This window comes from Antechinus flavipes, chromosome 3, assembly GCF_016432865.1.
Source record: "Antechinus flavipes isolate AdamAnt ecotype Samford, QLD, Australia chromosome 3, AdamAnt_v2, whole genome shotgun sequence".
Lineage (NCBI taxonomy): Eukaryota > Metazoa > Chordata > Mammalia > Dasyuromorphia > Dasyuridae > Antechinus > Antechinus flavipes.
In genome coordinates, this window is record NC_067400.1 from 419,414,957 (window position 1) to 419,441,331 (window position 26,375).

At 33.4% G+C, this 26,375-nt stretch overlaps 1 protein-coding gene across 1 annotated transcript in view; it reads right to left on the minus strand.

Annotated features, from left to right (window-relative positions):
• METAP1D (methionyl aminopeptidase type 1D, mitochondrial) overlaps positions 1 to 26,375 on the minus strand; it is a 102,112-nt gene that overhangs the window by 4,315 nt on the left and 71,422 nt on the right. The window contains exons 2-6 of the mRNA XM_051991095.1: positions 16,412 to 16,581; positions 14,228 to 14,377; positions 11,997 to 12,145; positions 11,302 to 11,344; positions 7,363 to 7,526 (exon numbers count right to left, since the gene is read on the minus strand). Of these exons, the coding sequence (XP_051847055.1) occupies positions 7,363 to 7,526; positions 11,302 to 11,344; positions 11,997 to 12,145; positions 14,228 to 14,377; positions 16,412 to 16,581 (676 nt within the window). The remainder of the gene's footprint in view (positions 1 to 7,362; positions 7,527 to 11,301; positions 11,345 to 11,996; positions 12,146 to 14,227; positions 14,378 to 16,411; positions 16,582 to 26,375) is intronic.

The following is a 26,375-nucleotide window of genomic DNA, read 5'->3' on the forward strand; positions in this document are numbered from 1 at the left end:
GGGAACTCTACTTGGTCTTATATCATTTATAAAACTAATAAAAAATACATAATCATAGACTATATTAAACCAAACAGTACTGTTCATTGAAGATGAGTAGCTTACACACATGTATATGCTTTAGACTGCATTTACTTTAGACTAAGTATATGATCTACATTCAAACCAAAAAAAAAAAAAAAAAGCCTTCATCTAAAAGGGTGAAAAGCCATGTTTTTAAATCAAATGGACACACTTATTTCTGTGAGTACTGGAAAGATAAGTACTTATACACCTTCCATTAACTACTTATATTTTCATGCTGATGAAGGGCTTTGTGGCACATTCAGAACATTTACTCTGCATGAATCATGTCCAGAGGATTTAGAGGCACTGCAATTATAGTCCTTGCTAGTGCCATGGGACAAAGACCCAAATCTAAGTTTCAAATGAACTCTTGGTATTGTCTTATCATACAAATAGTGCTTTTGAGCTAGAATCTTCATATCTTTGGCAAAATCACTGTCTCAAGACATTTTCATTTTTCTTTAAGACACTGAGTTAGACTCAAAGTTTCTTAATCATCTATTCTGAAGTCACTGTGGCTATTTTACTAGTGCAATTCTTTTGGACCTTTTCTCTCATTCAAGTATAATTTTATTCCAAGAGATTACAAGAAGAATATAAGGTAGAATTTACAGCATGGGACCAAAGGATTATGAAAACTTTATAAGCTTTACTGTATGTTTTATATTTTACATTTTGATCAAATAAGCCTTAGCACAATTAAAAATTTTTTCCAACACTGGTTTGCAAAAGTATTAAGTCACTGCTAAATATAAAGAGAGGGAGGAGAGAGATTGTAAAAATAATACGAGGACCAAATATTTTAAAATAAATACACTTTATGGAATTCAGATATTGTTGTCCAGCCCCTACTAACATATCTCAGTGAGAGGAACTGTTCTTGACAAAGCATTCTTCATTTGCAGATAAAACAACAACAACAACAACAACAAAGAAGCTAAGAGGAGTTTTCTGTTGAACAGGGAAATATTTGCTGTTGTTTTTCAGTAGTATCTACCCTTTGATTCTATTTGGGATTTTCTTAGCAAAGATACTAGAGTGGTTTACCATATTCTTCTCTAGCTCATTTTACAGACAAGGAAACTGAAGTAAATAGGATTAAATGACTTGATCAGGATCATATAGTTAGTATCTGAGGCCACATTTGAACTCAGGAAAATGAATATTCCTTGATTTTAGGCCTGGCACTCTATCCATTATAGCACCACCTAGCTGTGCAATATAGCCCTGAAGATGTTAACCTGGAACTTTCCAACTTTTCTGATTCCAAAATCAGAGTTTTTCTCTACTACAGCATGAAATGCAATAGGTTTTAGTAGCTAATGTTCTGGATTAGCAGTTGGGAAATCTGGGTCTATTCTGATCTTGGATTATTAGCTATATAATCATGAACCCACCATTCAACTTCTGTAAGTTACAGTTTCCTCATCTGTAAAATGGGGATAATAATAATGGAACTACTCCCCTCAAAAGGTGGTAGTAAGCAAAGTTCTCTAAAACCTTAAGTTAAAGCATTGTAGAAATATAAGTGATTCTACCTTTAAGTATATATTTTCTAGTAAGATATATCAGAAGAGATGATCCCTTCCTCTCACAGTCTGACATTATTTTGTATTTTCTGGCATACATCTTCTATTTAGTTATCTGTTGTTTTCTTCCAGTAATAAGGTAAACTCTCTAAGCACAGGATTTTTTCCCCCTGTTTTGATTCAATTTTATGTTGGTCTTTGTATTCACATGATCTAGCAAAAGGCCTGATAGATAAGAAAGGCTTAATAAATTTCTGTTAAATTATGGTATTTTTTCTCCACTACCCTTCTTATCTCTCTCCTCTCCCCTAACACAACAACAAAACCTGATGGTTCAGGGCCTCAAATGCTTGGCTTGCAACACTTCCAAATTTTAAGAATGTATTACAAAGAAAAAAAAAAGGAAAAAGAGTTGAGTCAAGTATGTTCATTTCTGAAGAAGCAGTATGTGCATTGTGAAATAGTCTTTGAGCTATCTTCTGCTGTTCATAAAAGATGGTGGGCATACCTAGCTGGCTAAACCATTCTGAATTTATCTTTTTATAACAATTCATCCTTTCGATTCTACTAGAATGTTTAGTTCTAGCATTATCACAGAATATAAGCATCATGGATTCCTGAGGCCAAAGGAATACAAATATGAATGGAAAGAGAAAGAACAGAAAAAGTATTATTGACTTCTTTGTCGAATACCATCTATTCTGCCTCATCTCCAGCGACTATTAATTGGAGCGGGGCATAGTATATGCTTCTGATGGATTGGGATTTAGTATTTATATTTAGTATTTCTATTCAGTTCCTGGAGACAAAGGAAAAAAAATAACCTCAACAACAATATGAGATGAGTGTTTAAAATGACTACCTCCAACAATCTGAGAATACTTACTAATAGATCACGTGGCTATTTGCCTTTTTTTTTTTTTGTAATTTGGAAACCTCACATACACAGACAATATAGGGGTTATAAATGGAGAATCTCATTCATATTAGCACTAAAACAAATTATGTAACCCTGTTTGGCAATGGAAAGATCCAGTGTGTGAGTGTACTCCTTCTAACCAGTTTACTCAGAATGAAGATGGCAATGCTAACAACACTGAGATGCAAAATTAGGTGCAATTCCTTTGTGGTACCAGAAGTGGCAGTGCCAGGACCTATTTCAATGCAAGGATGCTTCTCTTGCCCTGGACAGTGAAGTATCACATCTATTACACTACCAATGCAAGTCTGCCTTTGTTGAATTTAAGCTATCAGCACAAGCTTTTCCATAGTTATTTTCTCTGATTTAAAAGAAAATGGGGAGGGGAAAATATTACCTATATACTTGGAAGGAAAATTTCTACCTGAAAATATTCTGAGAAAATAATAATTTGATAGTCTTCATATAGGTCATTGAAGGATGGGGGTGAGGATAAAGGACAGGAGCAGATATAATAGGGCTTTATACATTTTATTCTTTAAATTTATTTTAAATTAAATACATGTTACATATATTGGATTTAACATATATTTCTACCATGTTTAATATATATTGGAATATTTGCCATCTAGGGGAGAGCATGGGGGAAGGGGGGAACTGGAACATAGGATTTTGCAAGGGCAAATTTTTCAATGTTGAAAAATTGTCCATGCATATGTTTTGAAAAGTAAAAAGCTTTAATAAAATAAATAAATAGATAAATTAAATAAATGTTACTATATAATATTTTAAAAGTTAGTTACTAGCTTCAAATGTCTCACTAGAAGAATTTTATCTCATGATAATTTTCTTTAGTCTAATTCTCTTTGAAAAGTGTTCGTAGTCAACTAAAATGGTGTTTCCTGGGGGGTGGGGTTGAGAAGAAGTAAGGTTAGGCTTATTTAATAGCTTTCATTTACACTTTTAAGGTTGCAAAAGCATTTTCCAAATGGATGAAGGAATAATAAATGTATGGTTATACTCTTTCCAGGGGAAAAAAAAAAAGAATGCATGTGGTTATAGATTTAATGAATTTTTCTCACAAGCTACAGACAATACCAACCCCCATACTGATGAAGGTTTTTCATTTATATATGTTTTTGAAATGTTTGACAGTACCTGATTTGGTAAGTTACAGAATACCACCTGAAAATTTTAAAATACTTCTATATTAAGTATTTGTTTTTGACTAAAGGAATGTACAAGTCCAGGGGACCCTTTAATAACAAGTAATGTTTAAGCATAATTAGTAATATTTTTGAAAACCGACAATTGTTTTTTGAAAGAATGGTACCTTTTTTGTTTCAAACTGGAACACAAATTACTGTATTTTTCTTACAATACTGCTGAACTTTTATTTGAGGTTTTCTGTTTCTGAAAAGCAGACATGATGGATTGAAATAAAAGATAATTTATTGCAATGCTTACTTTCAAGTGCAGAGAGAAGCAGTGTAATTGTAATTTACAGTAGCTGTCAAGGAAAATCTATCACAGATGACATTAAAATGACTTATTTTGCCTGAGCCAGTTATTGTTTAAATGTGCATAATCTCATAGAAACAGATTATTTTTAAAAATCTGCTTTATATTGTTCTAAATTAATATCAAAACATATACTTATGAGTTAAACATTTAAAAACCATTTATTGAGATTTTGATCATGGAATTTACACCTATGACTATGAATTATTTTTACTGAACTGTAAAATATTTGGAATGCTCAAAACTGCATCTTTACAACATTCTTAGAAATACAAGTCTATCTACAAATGATAACATTTTCAAGCAAGTTATTGAGGGCAATGAGTTAGTACCATTGATGTCTCTAACAAAGATATATTTGTCAATGTTTTCTTGTTTTATCCGTTAATACTAGAGAGTTATTATTCCACATTTCTCACAGAATTTCAAAGCTTATCCTAGTATTGAAGACTCTATGTATAATATAGAATATAGTTGTTAATAAAACAAATTCATGGTCTTCAGGTAAATCATGGTACGTATGGTGTGATCACTTGTGGAGGGGGAAGGGTATGCTAAAGATGAAGAATGCCTTTTAGCAAGCCTGAGTTGAAAGGTTTGTAAACCTTCAGATTATAATGGTTCCAAGTTCTTTTTTTAGCTATGGATGCTACCTGTTTTTAGCTGTACTGTTATTCTTAAAATGTTGCTTGCATATGAAAAGGCAAAATAATAGCTATCCAAAAACTTACTTCAACAAACCAGGGCAAACATTTATCAGAATAATTTTGGGGGCTTCTTCCCTAAATGGCACATATAATGCATTTAAATAATAAAAGTGTACTGAGGTAAAAGTAAAAAGTTCATCCTCTATTATTTTTCATATACTTTTGTGAATGTACTTGCAATGCTTGATGTGGTTTTCAAAGAAGCCTGGGCATGCAAATTCATAGTCTGAGAAAACTGACCTTTGCATCCAGAAAGCTAAAAATCCAATGTCACTTTCAATTCTACTCTTCCTTTTTTTTTATATAGCTAGAATTAATGTAGTGAATATGTAATGAAATGCATTATCCTGCATGGAGATTTATCAGATTTTCCAATTGAATGCCATGCTTTGCTAGTGCTAGCTGGAGTTCACCTGCATGTTGGTGTGGCGTGTGGCTCTTTTTTGTAAAGAGTTAAGTCGTACACAAAAAAAGGGAACAAAGGTCAGCACCCAGCCGCCACTTGAATGTGAGATTTTTCTTTTTATTCCCCTTGATGTATACTAGGCTCTGTGTTATTAGTCTTAATGATGGAAAATTGTAGTGTTGATACAAATCTTTTTTTCAAAGTAGTAGGCGGGAGCTCCATTTGTTAGTAAGTTTTTTTGTGACTAAAAGCCACGGACAGTACATTTATGTAGCAGTAAAAGGCCTAGATGCTCTTTCCATAGCAGAGCTAATTATTCCTACTGTGACCTTACTGATCTACCCTGTTCCTAGTACATCTCATCTGCACGCCTGTTCCTCTGTGTAGATGGTGTCAGAGAATATGAAAAACCCTATAATGAAACCATTTTCATGATGGAGAAAGGCTACCGGAGTTGCACTTGCTACAAAGAGGCTCAATTATATGAGTAATTGTGATAATTTTCTACATTCATAGCCTTCAATGGGGAAAAAAGAATGAGAGCCACAAAGGAAAATTACTTTAACAAGAAAGTACAGAGAGTAAAAATGGAAGAAGAGACAAAAAGGGGGAAAAAATAACCAGAAAAAAAGTTTAAAAAATAGATCTGGAGGGAGGAATAGCAAGACAGGGAGAACAACAGAAATGCTCAAAAAGCCTATGTGCAGCTGTGTTGCACAATTAAATTGAATTTTTTTTTCTGCAGTTGATGAATGTGACTACTGCAAATGTGCCTCTGTAGTTAGCTATCATTTGTTGTTCCGTGACAGGAAAAGGATAATTACCTCTCAGAGAGAATCAAAGGCTGACATGCCCTTTAGACACAGCCATGAATGCAGAGCTCGATAGAATGCCTGAATAAGAATCTAGTGTTCTATGCCCCCTTCTACTGAAGAATAAATTTGGTTAAAATGCAAGAGTACCACCAGTGAATTTGTTGAACCCTAGGTGTTCACAAATATGAGGTGCATCTATCGACTCATCCCATTTGCAAAAATAAAACTGCATTTTGAATTCATTTCTATTATATTCATGGACAGTAAGATAGTGAGATATGCATTAAATTTCTTTTCCCAGTAGGGGTCTGATTCAACATTTCCTAGGCAAGAACAGAAAGACACTATCCTTTTTTTCCCAGGCTAGTTAGCCTATAATTTAAAACTGTCAAAAACACAATTTTGTTCAAAGTCTTCAATAAAAGCTTCTCAGATATAACCCAAAGAGATTTTACTAAAGTTTGATGTAGACTCTGTTACAATATTTTAAAATCTATAAATACATATAACTGATATCTTCCTACTTTTTTCTTAAATATCTGAAGGCTCACAAACAAAAAAAAAAAAGATAGCATCTTTCCAAGGTGACTAAGCCTTTCATGTTTTAGGCAAACAGAATATATTCAATAGTTTATATTAATGAGAAAAGCACTTTTAGAGACTACTAATGTGACCACCTTCAGTGAAATGTGATGCTTTTTAATGAAAACCAACCCCACATGCCCCATTTTGCAATATTTATGAAAAAAAATCTAAAAATGGGTAATAGAAACAGCTTGAATTTAGAAAAGAAAAACACACATACACAAAAACAAACCTTATGGATCGTACTTCTCTAGAATATTTTGTGTAAACAAACAGTGATTCACAATAAAAATGGGTCTGTTTAAAAAAGGAGTTTTCCTTTTCAATTATTTGCTTAACCTCAGTTTTGAAAGATAAGAAACTCTAGGATGAACATTTAGTTGTCTTTCCAATAAAAAGACCCATTTTAGTTAGAATCTTACTAAAAATGAGCCTTACTTTTTGCTTCCTCACCACCCCTCAGAGTGTTGGGACACCTATTGTTTTCTTAGTCAAATTAATTTAGTAAATTTTGCAATTTTATGCAAAAGGGAAACTATAAAACCAGAATGAACCTACTCAGTATAAACCAAAAGAGCCTTGTAGACATGTTCTGTTTCCATAGTTGTCTTCACTGACCTCAATGTAAGTCACTTTTTAAAAACCTTTTTTTTCTTACCCAGGGAACAACATTACAGCCTGGCAGTTCACATACTGATATCAGACTGAAATGATGGTTCTGAATCATAAAACATGTCATCAGTTTTATACCAAACCACCAATAACCTTTGTCCTACTTGCCAACCCTCCCTTTACTTGTCAGTATAAAGCTTACCTGATTGTGTTTCCAATTACAGAGAAGGGAGCCCCTGCTCTGCAAGCTGCAATTGCTTCATCTCTACATCTCCTGGCAACCTCCACTAACTTTTTACCATATTTATCCACATTGCCCACCAAAAATGTTTCAGAAGTATCGCCGTGGTAGCCATTGTAATAGACCTACAGGTAGAAATGTCAAGATGTTTTCTAGTTGTCAAATTCACTTTCTCAATAAAGTTATATTTTGAATGAATTATATATCTATTTTCATAGATTTATGTGTCCCCAACTTCTTTCCTCTGACCAAGGCAACTCTCCAAACAATGTTAGATGAAATTTATCTGTAAAATATGGGATATGAAAATACTGGACCTCAATCAAATATTTTTCAAAATGAAATTATATGATGAAACTGCAAAATTTAAAATAAACAAGGGGCTAATAATGTGCCAATATTTTAGCATTGTGATTAGTAATGGCATTTTAATATTTTGAGTACAAAAAAGTCTGGTGAGTATAACAATCTCATCCTCAAACACCATTTCGTAAAGTTCTTTATCACCAATGAACAAAAAATTTGGGCCAGGGAGAGCACACACAAAAGATTATAAAACTAAGAAACATTCAATATATTGGAAATAATTTCTTTAATATAGTTAGGGTTTCCCATGTATTTCTATGTATTTATTAATTCTACATTTTAGAAGTGAAGATATTATACCAGAAGAAATGAGAGAAATGCATCAGTGCCCTAACATACAACAGGAGAATTTAATGCCATTGTTTTAAAGTTGGGAATATTTAAGAGTTTAATAATATTTTTGGTTGGGAATATTTAAGAGTTACATTATAATAGACTATAGTTTAATCTAGAAAATTTAGGGAATGATGTTTTCTGGTTAAATAAATAAACAGAGAGTTACAGAACAGAATTTAAGGCTGCATGAAACTTTAGTGATTATCTATATAGGTGTGAAAATTAAGGTACAAGGTCACATATCCAATTACCCAAGTGATCTGGAAAGATTGGAACATATGGAAATTAGAAGAGTGCTGCTGAACAACAAACCTAAACATTTTAATAGAGTAAAATATACTTACAACTAAAATGATGCTGAACATAATTTAATTGTTTTTTAGTAAATAAGAAGAAGAAGAAGTAAGAGCTCAGGGTCACCATCACTTTGAACATCAGGGATCACTGTCTATCATTGTTGGCAAGGAGGGTAGAGAGAAGAGTGGCTTATTTCTTTACCATTTCTCATAATCTGGAGACCGTGCTTTGGAATAAATTCTTGATAACAACTTCTGTGTCATGTGTCTCCATTTTGAAAAAGCAAAATAAGGCATGTCTTAGTTCCATGTGCTTGATCTTTCTAGTTAGGTGAAGTCTTCATTAATAATAAAACTTCACGTTTATATGGTTTTCCACAATATTCAACAGGTTTGAGTGCCTAGTAATGCAGTACGATTATAATCCTAATTTATAGATCAAGAAACTAAGGTTCAGATTATATCACACAGTAAGTTAGTAGCAGAGCTAGAAGAGAACACATATCCCCAACTGCTAATTTAATGCTCTTCCACATGGTATCTATATATTATGCCTTTCTACTTTTCAAAGTATTTTCATATCAATCTTCCAATTTAACAAAGAAAATACTTTGATAGAGTAGAATAAACAAAGAACTTATAATCAGAGAACCTAGATTTATGGCTTAACTCTGATGCTCACAAGCTAAGTGACACTGGGCAAGTCATTAAAATTCTTTCGACCTCAGTTTCTTCATTTATAAAATATGCTTCCCTTTTCATAGGGAAAACATTTTATAATCCAAAAGTGCTACAGAAAAGTGAATAATAATTATTATGGAAAATTTTATAAAAGGGCAAGACTTCAATTTTATAATTCATTTTTTGACAATGGAAAGATTAAATGAGATAAATGAAATGCCTTCCAAGTATGTGGGAAATTTTATAAAGCTGCTACTAAAGTCCATTATATCAAGCAGTAATGTATGTGGAAAAACATTTTTAAAATGATCAGGTAATTTTCATTTAGTATGAAATATTTTTCTCTGAAAGTACATAAGATCATTTTAAAAGAGAAAACATTTGATATAATAACAATATTTTAAACTCTACAATGACAACACTAAGTCCAATCATAGCTTCCATGTACAAAATATCTTTTACTTTGAATTTGATTTTTTGAATTTTAAAAGCTCAATTAAAAGAAGTAAAAAAAAGTTATTCTTCCTTCTTGAACAGAAGGAACAAATCATAAGTTTCTTTTCTATGAAAAATGTATAAAGTCAGAGAATGTAGTCCTCCAAACAAATATCAGACTTCTCTGGATTTTTGGACACTTGAAATTTCTAACTTTGTCAAATGAGTTTTGTGAACCTGAAGACAACCAGATGCCAGAAACATTAAAATTTTTGAGTAAACATCCAAAAAAGGAGAGTATTCTTTCTTTGTTCAAAGAGAAACTAAGGATCATCTCCCTCAAAATATTCAGGATTTCTTTGGAGTAATTAAACAAATTAATAATCTCAAATCAGTTGATGGCTGAAGAAAGAGACTATTAGGGAAAAAGAAGATTTTATTCAAAGTATAATTTATAAAATACTTTTAAAAAATACACAGTTCTGAATTGGAAAGAAATAGAACTAGATTTCAAATAAGTAGGAATATGGAACAAATCTTCAAGTATTCTAAACAAGATATAAATACTTTGTTAGAGGTTCAAATTCAGAATGAAAAACAGAATTCATTTCAAAACTAAGATATCTACTGCAAAAGACTTACTGGCCCTGCCTACACATAAGGTGATATTTCTGAGAGGGGAGGGAGACTGACAATTCAAATAGCTGGCTATTTTCAAAATAACTGATTTAATTCAGTCATACAAAAAAGCATAATAGTTGTACGCCTGATTGAACTATTTTCCCCCTTTTCAAATGATTTTATATGTATAGACAGAACATAGCTATAGTCATTGTATTTCCTCATAAAATGAAAATGCATTTTGCTAGCTTTCTCAAATAATTACCAACTGGTTTTTATTATTTATTAAGACTCTGATGTATATTATATATTGAAAGCAACAAAAATTTGAAGATCCTTAAAAATAAGCTATCTTTTGAGCACATTGAACTGCAACAGCATAGATAAATAAATCTATTTCTGAGAATAGTGAAAGGCTAAGAGAATTATAAAAGCTTTGTATTTCTATAATTGGAGTTCCTATGTTAGATGATTTAGCCTTGTTATTTAAAAGTACTCCTATTAACCATTTGGTGAAAACTTAAGTTCATGGGGATAACTGCTCTCTGCTTGTGAGCTTAGATAGAGTCCAAGACTCTTTATACCAGAAATGGAACACAACACTACCTTCGGAGATTTTAATAAATGTAGGGAACACTGCTAGCAAGAGAGTTGCTGTCCAAATAGACTGACATACACAGGCCAATGTAGCCTCTAATGACAGAGTAAGATAATGACAGGCCCCACTCAAAATCAGCAGGAAGAGGAAGATCAATCTTGGCAGAGTGAAGGAAAAATGCTGGCTTTCTTCATGTTAGCTCATCTCATACATATCTATCTTCAGCAGCTGCCCAGTACTGCGGCGCTCTGCATTAACTACACAGTGGATCAATAACAATTACACCTTCTCAAAAACATGACACATAGCAGGATTGGGTTGACATTTCACTTAGGCCAACATTGATCTCAGTGCATCTGATTCCAGCCCTAAATTCAAGTCAGGCCTGGGTCTTGTTGGAATAAACACAGAGTTAAAAACAAAAAAGGAAACCAGCTGCTTGCTCCTGGGTTTAGAAGTAAACACCACGTCCATCTGTGCATTCCACATTTTCAATCTACTCTTCTTCCTGTTGCTACCAGCAATTCTGAAGTTGATCAAAGACTATTTTTTATATGATTTACTCACCGTGACATCAATGTTGATAATATCTCCATCCTGAAGAGGTCGACTGAAACATAAACAGAAAAAAAAAAAAATAATGGTGATAGACAGGCTTCAATAAAAGAAGCATAAAAATAAACACCTAATGACTACCATCACAAAAACCAATGAAACACAAAGATAATTTGGAGTGGAGGAGGGAATAAATGGAATAACTATATCTAATCTTCAGCTCTTGCTACTTAAAAGAACAAGTATAAATCACATGGATTTTTGTAAGAAACATCTAATTCAAACTTATTGTCATTGTGTGAAAATCTTCTACTGCTCATCAAAAGCTCCTACTTATTGGTGGCCTGATATTGCTTTGCATGCAGCCAAATCAAGGGATGATGGCCAATATTTGCATACATTCACATCTTATCATTATCATCATTAGAACTTAAGATGATTAAAGGAATGTTTAATGTACAAATCCACCATCCTTTCTTTCCCCTCTTTAAAAACTACAAGCTTCTTCAAGAGACCTTAAGCTGTGGTTTAGAAGTGTTCTGTCAAATTAGAAGCAATACGACTTCATAATCAGTGCTTTACCACATGTAACTACAGAAACTTGCAGGTGGGTTTCAATTAAACCAGTGTCTTTCAACATGGGGCTGTAGATCTCGGTTTCAGGTTTTAGTGAGCAGGGGAACAATGTGTTATTAAGAAATGAATACCTGTCAGGAATACCATGACACAGCACGTTGTTTACAGAGGTACAAACGGATTTTGGAAACCCTCCATAGCCTAGAGGTGAAGGATAGGCGTTGTGACGGATTATTTCCTGATGAACAAGAGAATCTATCTCTTCAGTTGTCATATCAACCTAAAACATTAAATTTTTATTTTAAAGTATGCTGAGACAGTTGAATCTATTTCTTTTATTTAATAAATATGATTGTGGTAGAAGAAATGAAGTAACATTTGTCTTGCCAAAAAACCCTAAGTACAATATTTTAATGGCTTATATGAGTTTTAATACTGGTCTAAATTTTGAACCATGCTACTTAATATGTTAGCACCTATTATGAAATAGAATTTTTTTTAAATTTGAAGGATCATGGAAATTCTCTATATGCAATTAAATATTACACATGTTATTGTACCCTTCGGGTCCTATAAATGTACTCTTAGGCAATGTCTCTCTCCTATTTTCACCACTGGTCAGAATTCTAGGGTTGATGTAATGTTGGAAATCAAGGGCTTAATTTGTATGATAAAGTTAGAGAACTAGGTCAACCTTGTATCCCCTAATCTGGGCAAAACATTAAATTGTGTTTGATGGAAACTGTGTGAAGATTGTGGACTTCCATCTTCTAACAACAGTCTTTGATATCACTGAAAATGTTGTTTGCTTTATTGGGTGATTTTAAAAAATCCATATCTGGTTTCTAGGACATAATTTTATTCTTGCCTATCAGTTTTCTGTAACTGTGGGGAAGCATCTAGTATCCTTATTTATCCATATTTTGTGCAATAAGCATTTGGTAGAATTATATAGTATCAAGCCTTCCCTGAGAGTTCAATAAATACTTTATTGAATAAGGGGTTCAGCATTTGAATTATTTTTATTTCCCCATTTCCCAAATGATTTAGTTCCCTCCCCCCCCCCCCCACTGGAAGACATTTAATTGCTCTAGAACCCTTCAAACTTATTATTTTGTGAGTGCATGAGAATATTTTGAAGATAAGTGGAGGAAAATCCTTCCCCAACTTACAACACACAAAGAAAGCTGGGATAAGAAAAATCATGTTCTTTGTTGTAAATTATCTACTACTACTACTATAATTGTTTCCCTCCCGGCCAAGAACTTGTCACTTTCATCCAATTACTCCCACACTAAGAGTTCTTACCTGCATGGAAGTAGATGCTAACCAATATAACCTCATTTACAAATCTTTTTCCCTAAACTCTTCACCATCTTCTGCAGAACCACAGGATATCCCAGGCAACCACTGAAGAATCCTGTTATTCCAGACTATTAAAGGATGGTGAGAGCCATACTGTAAAGGCTAAAAGATACATAACAACAAAGCTACTCTGATGGGGACCAGAACTTTCTGTACTCCAGTTGAGGGTAAAGACCCATTTCTGATATTTACTGTATGGCTAGGCTAGTTGTTTCATGTCCCTGTGCTGAGGATGTGGTTTCCTCATCTAAGAAATGGGGACAACAATATTAGTACCATGAAGGGGAAGCTGGGTAGTGCAGCAAATAGAATGGCTGACCCTCAAATCAGGAAGACCAGAATTCAAATCCAGACTCATTCTCTTACTACCTGTATGATCCTGGGAAAGCCACTTAATCCTGTTTGCGTCAGATTCCTCATCTATGAAATAAACTAAAGAAGGAAATAGCAAACCACTTCAAGTATCTTTGCCAAGAAAATCCCAAATGGGATTACAAAAGAATTAGACACAAATGAGCAACAATTTTATTAGGTTGTTGCAAAGATCAAATGATGTAACATATACAAAATGTTTTGTTAATTGTAATGCACTATATAAATATGAGCTATTATAATTAATCTTTCAGAGAAAAACAAGCATCAAGGAAAAAGAAGATGAAAGGTGAGATATAGCACAAAAATGATAGGGAAAATAGGAATAATTGTAAACTGAGGGCAAATGGGGAAAGTTTCAAAGTCAAAACAATTTAGGTTTTTGATTCATTTGGTTAAATCTTACTTGGGGAAATGCATCCCTAAGAATTTTTCTGCTTAACCTTCGATACATATGATCATTCAGTAAACTTGATAGTTTAAAAATTAAGAACCAATGTAACCTCCCTCTCCCACCAGAGCTAACATCAGATATACACACAATAAGAGTTAAAAAGATTTTTTTTTTTAAAAAAAGGAAAGCCTTCATAAATAGAGTTCATCTAAATTTTTATGAAGCTACTACCTTTAAACTCTTTCCAGCTAGAAGGAGGACATGACGGGCCAGCTGACAAGCCTGACGAAGCCCTTGAATCTGATCTTCCTTCTTAACTTCTATGCTGTCTCCCCAGTCTGGTACAATGCCTGTCGTCACATAGTCTGGCTTCTTTATGTGCTTGGAGAAAAAGAATTGAAAATGAAGATCAGAACCCTAAGCATGACAATGGGATCATTTTCTCATATACAGCCTTTTGCTTCATGGCACTCTGCCCTTCCTGTAGAAGCACCGACCTCCCCAAACCCGAAGAACAAACCCTCAAGGCTGCCTCAGTGTTTCTTCTATTGCCCTTGTGAACTTAACATGGCCTGATAGAATTGACTCCACATATTCTGTTAACCTCATGGTGCAGAGATCTAAATTAGACTGGAGTAGACTTCTAGTCAAAACAGTTTCATTTTTTTCCCTCCAAATCCATGAGAAACATCATCATTCTTGGTGAAAGATGCTACTAAATTTCAAAATAGCCAAATGGCTAAATAAGAGCACTTTCATCAATTTAACATAATTATAAAATTTGTGCAAAAGTTAAAAGTTAAATGGATATATCTAAAAAGATGGCTGTCAACTTCATTGAAAAAGTTATCCTTTTCTATTACTTTGCAACCATTTCCATGTAAAGAATAAGGGGAGAGGTGGAGGCAGAAGGAGTTGACAAAAATAGGTCCCTTAAATCAAAATTATCTATAATATTTCTGTTATTTATCATTAAAAAATAAGTCCACAAGCCTTCCCTTAGAAAATTCTACATTAGTTATCACAAGTTCTTGGTCAGAACTCAGAAAAAAAAATAATATTGTACACACAGTGTTTCTTTCAGTCTCAAAGGATTCCTCGGTACTTTACAAACTATTTATAGAAATTACTGCGTAAGAATGATTTCATAGCACACAGTAATACTACACAGAAGTTTAGGACAGGAAGCTGAGGAAGACAACACTATTCAATTGAAAAATCAGAGTAAATACTGAATGGCATTGAGGTTAATGTCTCCTCCTCTCCATGAAAAACATGATGCAATTCTTAGGGACCTCAAAAAGTTCTTAACATTAGTTTTCTATTTTGTCTTAATGGGAAGTACCTCCAAGAGCATTCTGATTCAAGCACCAACTCACAGCTCTGATTTGTCACTACTTTATTGTGAATAAATAAATATTACCTCTTCTGAGACTACAATGTAAATTTTCTGTAAGACCTTCCAAGTCTCCCTAAAAGAATTTATGACCAAGACTCAGTTCTCGTGGGTAATATGCTAAAGTAAGAGCTTTAAACAAGAGCACAGGCAATGGTTACTATTGGAACTATGCTAAAAAACAATGTGTTGACATTTCAATAGGTTTTTATTTTCCAACCCAGTAAGTTAAATTCTTACTCCATCATAGTTAATATCAAGTACTAAATCCCTATTCTCTACAAGATGTGAGTACTTTGCTCTGAAAGTGAATAGTTTTTTGGGGGTCTACTCAATCTTAGCAAACTTTATCAACAAAATGGTATTTTTAACTTTTAAGAAACAAACTCTTCTTGGCATAGATTTATTATAAGGGGAAAAATACTAAATGAAGGGGGAAAAAAGTCTGTTTTTATGATGAGTGTTTCCTTCTTTTTAGCTTTTCTGATTCTTCCCACATGATTCTTATGCCTCCTTTACACTGAATTTTGAAAAATGGATCAATTGCCTTTTGCAAGGATTTCAATTCCCTGAAAATCTCAAGGATACTTGGAGCTTTAACATCCTATTTTACTTATTCTAAAGAAATTATTTTAAAGTAACAGCAATAATAATAGAATTATGAAAGTAGGGTTTAGGAAAGATATGTCACAAATGAATTTTAACCCACTTCTTTGAGGTATTTCCAACTCAGAACTCAAATCTTTGATCTAACAAACAAATAAACATGATATGTGCTTTATTCAAAATAGCTATGCAAATTCAAATACTCTAGAGGAGGTTAGAGTCTTAGTGAACAGATTCAATCCTTTGGCTGGAACTTTTAGCACTAGTGTTTTTATGTCAAATCTCAAAGCATGTAACAGACACCTGATGTACATGCCCTCACAATCAAAAGAACAAATCAGTGTACTTAATCCTTTGTGTTGCCAACCTTTCTAGAGCTACAAAAAAGTAGCAGAGAATGGGTTTCACAGTACCTGAGGAACTGGATGAGCTGAAGAGACTGCAGCAGGCAAAACTATCTTATGGGATGTGTATTTTTGTCTTTGGAAAAAGAAGTATCTTCTTTGCTGATTGCTTGTCTGCTTGTATAAGTAGACAGGGCTGACAGGTGAACAGAAAACTCTAGGATAGCCAGTCATGTGACCTTTGAGAAAAAAAATGTCTATTTAAAAACAAAGAAAAGAAATATATGTATTGCTATGGTTAAAAAAAAAAAAAGCACAACATTTAAAAATTATTCCATATTTAATTGATTCCAAAAGACAGCTCCCTAGATGGAAAAGGACAGGATATAGTGCATTAAATTTTAGCCTACAGAATTATTATCATTATTATTATTATATATGTGGCCCATAGGATTATTATTTTCTATACTATTATAGCATATTTATTAGCAAGTAGGTTTTTTAATGTTTGGCAAGAAAAAGTCCTTCTACTCTGAACTATAAATATTTGCAACCATCTTGCTATGTGTCAGATCTACAAGAAGATTTTGTGGAACATATCTGGTAAAGAGAGAGCCAAGAGGATCCTTGATTCAGGTCCCTGTTTGGATTATTTCACACTCAGACTGATTTTCTTCCAAGTTACACAGACCAATTGCCAGCAGGACCCTTTGACCTTGATCAGATTACTATGTGTTAAGTTGTATATAGTAGGGCAATACAATGAAACACAGTGGCAAATGTTTGAGTCAGATAAAGAAGAGAATGGCAAAAATTTAGGGCTTCACACAAAAGGGTAATGAGCACAAAACAAAGATATCATTAAAGGATCCAGAACTGACTCCCCGGCACAGACCCGTTGAGAGATGCAAGAGACCAGACAAACCATTTAGTTTTGGACTGAAACTGTGACAGGAATAGAGCACAGTGTAGTCTCATAAAATGGCCTCAGAAATCAAATCTCTAAATTGGATTTGAAAAGGACATTATTCCTGCCAACTCGGCTAGTTAGTAAGTCAAGTCTTTTTCATGAAGCTCTTTCAAGCACTTTCATCTGTAAAATAAGGCCTGGTTTTTGCTGACTGGCTTTAACATTGACTAATATTTTTAAAAGAGTTAATAAGACCAAACCAAACAGTACCAATAGAAAGAAAGGCAACATGATGGTGGTAGAGTGCCAGGCCTAAGTCTCCTCACTTGGGAAATCTGTAGAAAGGCGATACTTTTAGCATCCATCTCACTAGATTGTTATAAGTTAAAAAAAAAAAAAAAAACTAGATAAAAATACATATAATGCTTTGTAAATTTTTGCTATACATGTAAATTATTCTAAAAAGACTTAAACATCAAAAGCTTTTTAAAAAGACTTCTTAAATGTACCTACCATACACTAATCTGACCATACTAATGAGGAGCAGAGGAGCAGAGTATAAAAAACATAGGATGGTTCCAGTGAAACTTTTAGGCCAAATGCTAAATACAACAAAGGGATTAAAGAAAAAGGGAAAAGATCAATGTGTATAAAAATATTTATGGCATCTTTTCTCATGGTGGCAAAGAACTGGAAAATAAGAAGGTGCCAGTGGAGAAAAGCTGAACAAGTTATGGTATGTCAATGGAATGGAATAATGCTGTGTTATTAGAAAGAGACAATTTCAGAGAAATCCAGGAAGACTTAAAATGATACAGAGTGAAGTAAGCAAACCCAGGAGAACAATTTATTCTATAGAATCAATATTCTAATAGCAATTATGAAAGACTTAAGAATTTTGGATGAAGAAATCAATCATGATATCAGAGGACTGATGATGAAGAATGCCATTTTCTTAAAGAAATATGGATTATTATGCAGAATGAGACACATACTTTTTTGCACAAGACTAATACAGGAATTTATTTCACTCAATTGTGCTTATTAGTTATATAGTTACTAGTTTTGTCTTCTCTTTTTTTCAGTGTTGAAGGAAGGTAGGAAGGAGATAATAAAAATTAATAAATAATAAAAACTGGGTATATATATGTATATATATAAGAAAGAGCATATAGGAAAATATTAATACTATTTCCTTCATTAAGTTTGTGATCTTGAGTAAACTACTTTATGTCTCTGTGCTTCTGTTTCTTCATCTATAAATGAGATTTATATTTATAACTGACATTTATAAAGCATTTTAAAGTTTGCAAAATCCTTTATGTATACCACCCTATTTTCGACTCAAAGCAATCTTGTGAAGTAGGTTATATATATATTCATTATGAATAAACCTATTTAATAGATGAGGAAACTAAGGCATAGAAAGGTTAAGTTATTTGTCCATAGTCACATAACGAATAAGGATAAGAGTTGGAATTTGATCCCAGTTGAGCATGCTTACTACTATTCCACACTACCTTTTTCTAAAGACCTTACGGGTCTTTTTTATTATCAGTATGAAATGAGACAAAACCCATGAAAATATTTTGTCCATTTAAAAGTTCTATATAGGAGGCAATGTTGTACAATGGGAAACATTGTACTTGGTGTCAGAGGTTGGGATTAAAATTCAAGCTTCCACATTCCTAGATATATGACTAAGCTTTATGAACCTCAGTTTCCTTATCTGTCAAAAGGGGGGAATGATTAACTAATGTCTTGCTATGAAGAAGGTGCTTTGCAAATATTAAAGTCTCAACATAATAACTATCTCTGTGGTCATTCTTGAACTCAAGGTATCTTTCTTATTGAATTGTTTTTTTCCAAAAGGCCGACAGGGTTTTAGATTGAATCATCCTCATTGTCAGGCCTTGTGATCAGAAACATACATTTGTAAGATGCTTGGTTCTGATAAAGGATCCAATCTATAATTATGAAAGAGAAATTATTGGGGGTTTGTTTCTGCTTTGTTGTTGCTGCTGTGTTTTTTTAAGTTTAACTTCTGTATGCCTTTTGTTTGCCTATATTTCCAGGCTGATTACATGCTACTTTTCTCACTTATGCTCCTGCCAAACTGTTCCACTCATTGTTCATGGTACCCTAGATTCCATCTCTCACCAAGCAAGTTCTCCTTCAGCTTTCCTTCTTGAAACACTTGTGTTAAAGGCTCAGATTGCCTTTAAGAGTGTTTTTCTGATTTTTATCTGTCTCCCAAAATAGCTATAACTCTTTCTGTGTGAATGTATATGTGTGTGCATGTGCAAGTGCATTCTATTTACAATATGGGAACATGCTGCAATCCTCCAGGAGAATATAAACACCTCAAGGGCAAGGATTCTCTTACTTTTGTATTTTTATCTGCAGTGCCCTAGAATAATACCTGACATATAAGAGATTTTTAATAAACATTTGTTGGCTGATTTATTTACCATATTTATTTCTTAATATATCTCTTCCCCTCACTCCCCTTATTCAGCAAGCTTTCTCTTGTACATAGGTTTAAAAAAAAGTACATGATAAATACATCAGTCATATCTGACAGCATATACAACCTACAATTATTAATTATAAAGACAGTGTTGATTTTGCTTTTTCTTTCATTTACATTGCTGTAATCATTGTGCAAATTGTTTTTCTTGGTTCTGCTTATTTCCTTCTGCATCAGTTCATCTGAGTCAGTAAGAAAGATTTTCATCTCTACAAAGTTCACTGGATAAAAACAGCTGTCTAGAATCTAACTCCTGACATCATTAGTATCAGACTACAGGCAACTAAACTACACCGACAAGACTAAGCACTGGAACTCAACAACAAACACCTCAGTCACATCCAAAGGGAGTTTGTAATAAATTCACTGCCTGACATTCAGTTGCAGAGCATAATTCATTTAAAAAAATTTTTTTTAAATAACTTTTTATTGATAGAACCCATGCCAGGGTAATTTTTTACAACATTAACCCTTACACTCTCTTCTATTCCGATTTTTCCCTTCCCTCCCTCTACCCCCTCCCCCAGATGGCAAGCAGTCCTATACATGTTAAATAGGCTACAGTGTATCCTAGATATACACAATATATGTGTGCAGAACATATTCTGTTCTCTTGTTGCACAGGGAGAATTGGATTCAGAAGGTATAAATAACCCGGGAAGAAAAACAAAAACAAAAATGCAAGCAGTTTATATTCATTTCCCAGTGTCCTTTCTTTGGGTGTAGCCGCTTCTGTCCATCTTTGATCAATTGAAACTAAGTTAGATCTCTTTGTTGAAGAAATCCACTTCCATCAGAATACATCCTCATACAGTATCGTTGTTGAAGTATATAATGATCTCCTGGTTCTGCTCATTTCACTTAGCATCAGTAAGTAAATCTCGCCAGTCCTCTCTGTATTCATCCTGCAGAGCATAATTCATGACTAACTTGATTCTATAAAGCCCAGTTGTTCAGCCTTCATCACATAAAAATGGTTCCCTTCTGATGTACTCTCACAATCTCTGGGATTGTCTAGAATATTTCTACTGGAATATTCTGGATTAACAGTTTAGAGCAGACAGGACCACTAACAATTTTCCCCTCCCTTGTTTGGTGTCAGGAAATGTTCCAGGGTTAACAAAACAAATTAATTAAATTATCTTTATATTAAAAAAAACACATGTATAGTAAACATCCTTCATAATGATGCTGTGAAAGGATGGGACTAACATCTATATAATATGTTGTTGCTATATTTTGAGGACATAATTTAAATCTGTGATGATATTGATAACTAATTTTTATATAATGTTTTAAAGTTTAAATATATATATATATATCTTTATATATATTATTTCGCACACTATAAAACCTTTGTGGGGGGAAGAAGGGAGGAAGGGAGATATCACAAAATCAAGCAATAACAAATCACAGTATTCATTTCTACTGAAAGATAGAATTAGCTCACCCATGTAGTATGAGCTCATATTGGATTAGATCCCATTTAAGAAAATTATTTCTTGGTAGTAGAAAAAAAATTTTTTTTAAAAGATTTACTGATGTCTTTCATTTCCCCCCTACACTGCAAATCATTTGCCAATGTCTTCTTCCATACTTATTGAACCCTATTTAATAACACATAAAAACAAGCAAAACTTATTGACCAAATGACCTTAGCACCATATACAACATATGTTCCTTACTGTTCTACAGAGGGAGGAAATGTTTTTCATTATCTGGTAGACCAAAATTAGTCACTAATAGAAATTAGTAACTCATATTCATAAACTACTTTAAGATTTAAAAATCTCTGACTTCATAACAATGATGGAAATGGATAATTCCAGCATCATTAGCACCATGTTAGAGGTGATGAAACTAGAATTATTAGTAGAGACAAGTATAATCTCTCATAAATCTTCCTAAAAGAAGTATTTTTTTAGTTATCTGATTTTGTATTACATGCATTTTCTTTCTTTTATATATTAAGATTTTTTTTTTCATTTTTGGGGCCAAGCTAATGATTTTGTTGCTACACTAGGAAATTCCTAGTATGAAAATTCCCTCTATCAGGAGATTGGCAATTTTTCATGCACTTAGTCTTTGAGAGTTGTCTGGTACACTGAGAGGTTAGATAATTTTCCACTGTCACTATAAGTCAGAGCTAGGACCTGAATTGAATTCTTCCTGATCTGAGACTAATGTTCTATCTCCTTTGACTTTACACATTCATTTTTTTTTTAAAGCAAGTACTTCAACTCAGAGTCAAGTGTGTGTGATGTACAGTAAAAGATGCAAAATGTGCTTTTCAGGGAATGAGTTTTGTGATAGATTGGGTTTTTTTTTTGGGGGGGGAAGTTTTTTTCATTTTAACAATAGAAAACTAAATGCTAAGAAGAGAAACAAAAATTCAGATGACACTTCCATAAGAATCACTTAAGAATCCCAACCTCCAAAAGTTTTCAAGGGGACCAACAATTATCTACACTTCCACAGCAACCACATGAAATCCTGAACTAGTGATTTGGAGATTTAGATTATAGTTTTGACCAATATGTAAACTCTCTGGGACTCAATTTCCCCCTTTGTAAATTAGGTGATTGGATTGAAGTTGTGAGTGGAGATAAAGCCTAAGTCAAAGCAGTGGTCTTCTACCAGTTTTTCCCAGTTGTATTACAGTTATGAAAGAAAATTTTTTTTCTGTTCACTAAAACATAACATCTAAGCCTGAGACCAACTAGACTCAATTTGCATGCCAGCATACCCCTATGAGGTGGGTAAGAAGGATCTGGAGCTTGGAAAGCCAGGGCTCAAATCCCAAATCAGATATCATCTATATGTATGACCTCTCTGGAGTTATAGTATTATTAACTTCAACAATAATAGCCCACAATTACATAGAGAGTTTAAAAGTTTTCAAAGCATTTCATATATGTCATCTCCTTGAGCCATACAACAATTTGAGGGAACTAGAAAATAAAAGTATCATTATACCCATTTTACAGATAAAGACACTGAGGTTCAGTAAGTACTGGTCCAAGGTTACTTTTTTCCATCATGCCTCTCTCATTTAGATGGGACTATAAATATTTTTTAAAATATTCTCTAAGAGGATAAATACAACATTACCATTGTAATTGACTTGCCACAGAAAAGATTGATTAAAGACTAGATGCAGATACATATTGACTATATACTAGAATTCTAAATATCTGATTCTAAACTCTAAAACATATAACCAGAAACATTCAATCTGTTAACAATCATGGCTATACATGTGCCAAGTTATGTACTATTCCACGTTCACAGGATACTTCTTTATTTGGAATGAAATCTTTTACCTCTATCCCATAAAAGACACACTATAAATGTTGTCACAAGATAACAAGATAATAAGGTACCGTACTGTGTTGTTATTCCACTAACTATTCATTACAAACTAGGAAGGAAAAAAATTTAGTCCTTTCACAGGTGAAATGAAGAATGTACTTAAACCAACCACATGCCATTCCAAGATAAAGGTTGTAGTAAACCTGAATAAAAGAGAGATAAAGAAAAACTTTGTTTTATCAAATACAAACTAGCATAATAACATTCTTCTCAAACCCACAAGAAAACAAAACAAAAATTTCTATGTCCATTTTAATAGATGGCTCCAAAAGAAAAAAATAGTATATAATAATCTCTGGGAAAATATTTTAACACTTTTCATACATCCCCGCCCCCTTCCTGTTTCCCTTACCACTCCCAGTCAAAACAGTATTTCTAATACCTCCCTTCAGCTCCCTAACCCTTAAGTTGCTGCATTCACAACTAATTTGATGCACCCACCTCATCAATCATCAGAGAGACAGGAGCAACCTGGACTGTTCCAATCAGGCCATACTTCCCCCCTTCACTATGGTCCAGTGTTCTCTATTCACTATTGTTCAACTACAATCCACATCTCATCTCCTTTTTGTCAAGTTATTTGGGGGACAAGGTAGAGAAGTATGAGTTATCTGGTGGTGCTAATTACTGAAACAGGCAGTTTTACCAACCAATATACCAATACCATTACCAAGGGATATATGTGTGTGTGTGTGTGTATAATATATATATATATATATGCACACATATGTGCGTATATATATATATTATACACACACACACACACACACAAGACTCCAACGGGAAGGCATCAGAAACAACAGGAGAGCCTGGAAATCAAGAAGGAGATGCTTTGTATCACTACTGATCTTGAAACAGATCATCACAGTGACTATGTATAGTGTTGATTATTTAACAAAAACTCTGTATAGGCTTTTTTTTTTGTAGCAAATCTATATGTTATTTGTTATGAATACTAGAATACTTACTGCTATCAAGTATAATAACAAGAATTATTTTCAGTGTCACAAAAATTGTATCAGCGCATAGTTTGTGCTGAACACTGAAAATTATAGTCAAGTGCTTCTTTCGCTCCATGGAGAATCACACCAAGCAGTCTGAGCACCTCTCAAAATTGCTGTATGTATCCTGGAGCTTGTGGCATATTTTTCCTGTTTTAAATTTGTATTTACAATGTAAATCTTTGGTATGGCTTTAAATGTTCCCATATACTATGTAATAACATAATCTACTGAAGGTTGCATTTTCCCCCCACTCCCCACCCCCTCTGCTTTTTGAACAGATTCAGCCCCAAAGGTAGAATTAGAGAATTCAAGTATGGTGGAGGCTGGGGTACATTTTAAGTGACTAATTTTGCTGCACACAATGTGCCCTATATTTATTAGCCTTTTAGTCTAGGTCTGTTTTAATTGTTATCTGTTCACACAGGCTATATTCCATAATGAAATACTCCCATTTCACCCACTAAGCAGTGGGGCTTTTTATGTGCACCTCTATTAATGACCCTTAATTAAGTTGATTTTAGCCTCGTAAATGTGATTTTTCTCTTGGTCAACAAGTATTTTTTAAGGGAGAGGTTCAGTGAACTTTCCAATGAGTGTTTAAAAATGTTTCTTTTTGAACAGCTATAAAATTGGAGATAGTCCACTTCTAGTGAGGTATGGCCTATTACCATCTAACCCATTCATTTACAATAAATACATTTCAAAGGAAGCATTATCACATTTTAAAAAATTCTCAGTCATTCTGCATTTCAAAAATATCAAGTGTTAGAGCAGATAAAATCCCATAAAAATCAACCTGATAGGAATTCACAGAAGTAGACAAACTCAACTGAGATAATAAATAATTTTAAAGGACACAATGTAAAAATGTCTTTTTTTGCATTTAATAATATTTTTCCTCCAATTATATGTAAAGAGTTTTTTATTGTTTAACATTATTGTACATGTATAACTTATATCAGATTGCTTGCTATCTTTAGGAAGGAGGAGGAAAATTATTTTAACTTTAAATCAGATTATTTCAAGAACCAGTTAACTTCTAAAAGGTACCTAATTCCAGTCTGGCAGCTTTTGAGATACTTTTAACTATTTGCTTAAAATAATAATAATAATAAAACATTGTTCTTATGGCAGTCTCAGTAAGAAATGTGCTATAGGAATACCTTTTGAAGAGGCTAATTTAGGAACTAAGGAAAGATAACACTTCAGTAACTCCAACCAATTACCTAGAGTAGGGACGCAGGCTTTTAAAGTACTCTGTTTCAAAACCAAAAGGGAATATGACAAAATGTATCTCTGTCTTCTATTTCTTAAGCTAAAACACTGAAGAAACACATAACAATGTTGCTATCTTAGAAAAATTGTAGTGAGTAGAAAATTAAATAGTCTGCATACTTAATGTATCTATCTTATTGATTTTTTAAGACTATTCAAGATGCACATTTCAAGAATAAATGTAAAAGATTAAAGGTTTCTTCCAATTACAAGTAACCTGTATAGCAGAAGAGAAGCTCATATTTCACAAGAGAAAACCTGTGCATTTGGTGAATAAAAGAACAACATAGAGGAATGCCCCAGGCTGAAGCAGAAACTGATTGGGCAAAGCAGAAGGACAAGAGCCCTTGAAACTAAACAAAAGCAAATTCATTCTGTTGACAGATGTTGATTACATCAAAGCAACAAGGAACTTTCTCCACCCCTCTTTTTTTTTTTTTTTTTCTTAACAACCAATACCTCTATACGATCTATCTAAAGCAGGGCTTTAACCAATCACAATCAACATTATCTAACTTGTAAAAATTTTAAAGTCAAGTTAAAAAATATTGTAATGGAGTCTTAGCTAGGCTTCTCTAAACAGTGTATTCTATTCACATGGACATGTGTAGCCATGCTGGCCCACGCCATCATCAGCCCCTTACTTCCAGGGGTTAACTGCTCTGGCAGCCAAATAAAATACAGAGAGAGCCATGTAATTATGGAGACAGTCAAAGGGCAGGCTCTATTTTGAAATCTATTTGCACAGACAAGGTCTTCCAATTTAGCTTACAGGAAACAAGCTGGTAAAGGGAGTCTCCTTTTCTCCAGATGCTTTCCACACTTTTTCTCCATTTCAGGAAATCATGGATATGGACACCATACATGACTGTTTCCTGGATTACAAGCCAAGATGCCATTACACAGAGAGAAGACTAAATATGTTTTACAAGCCTGTAAAAA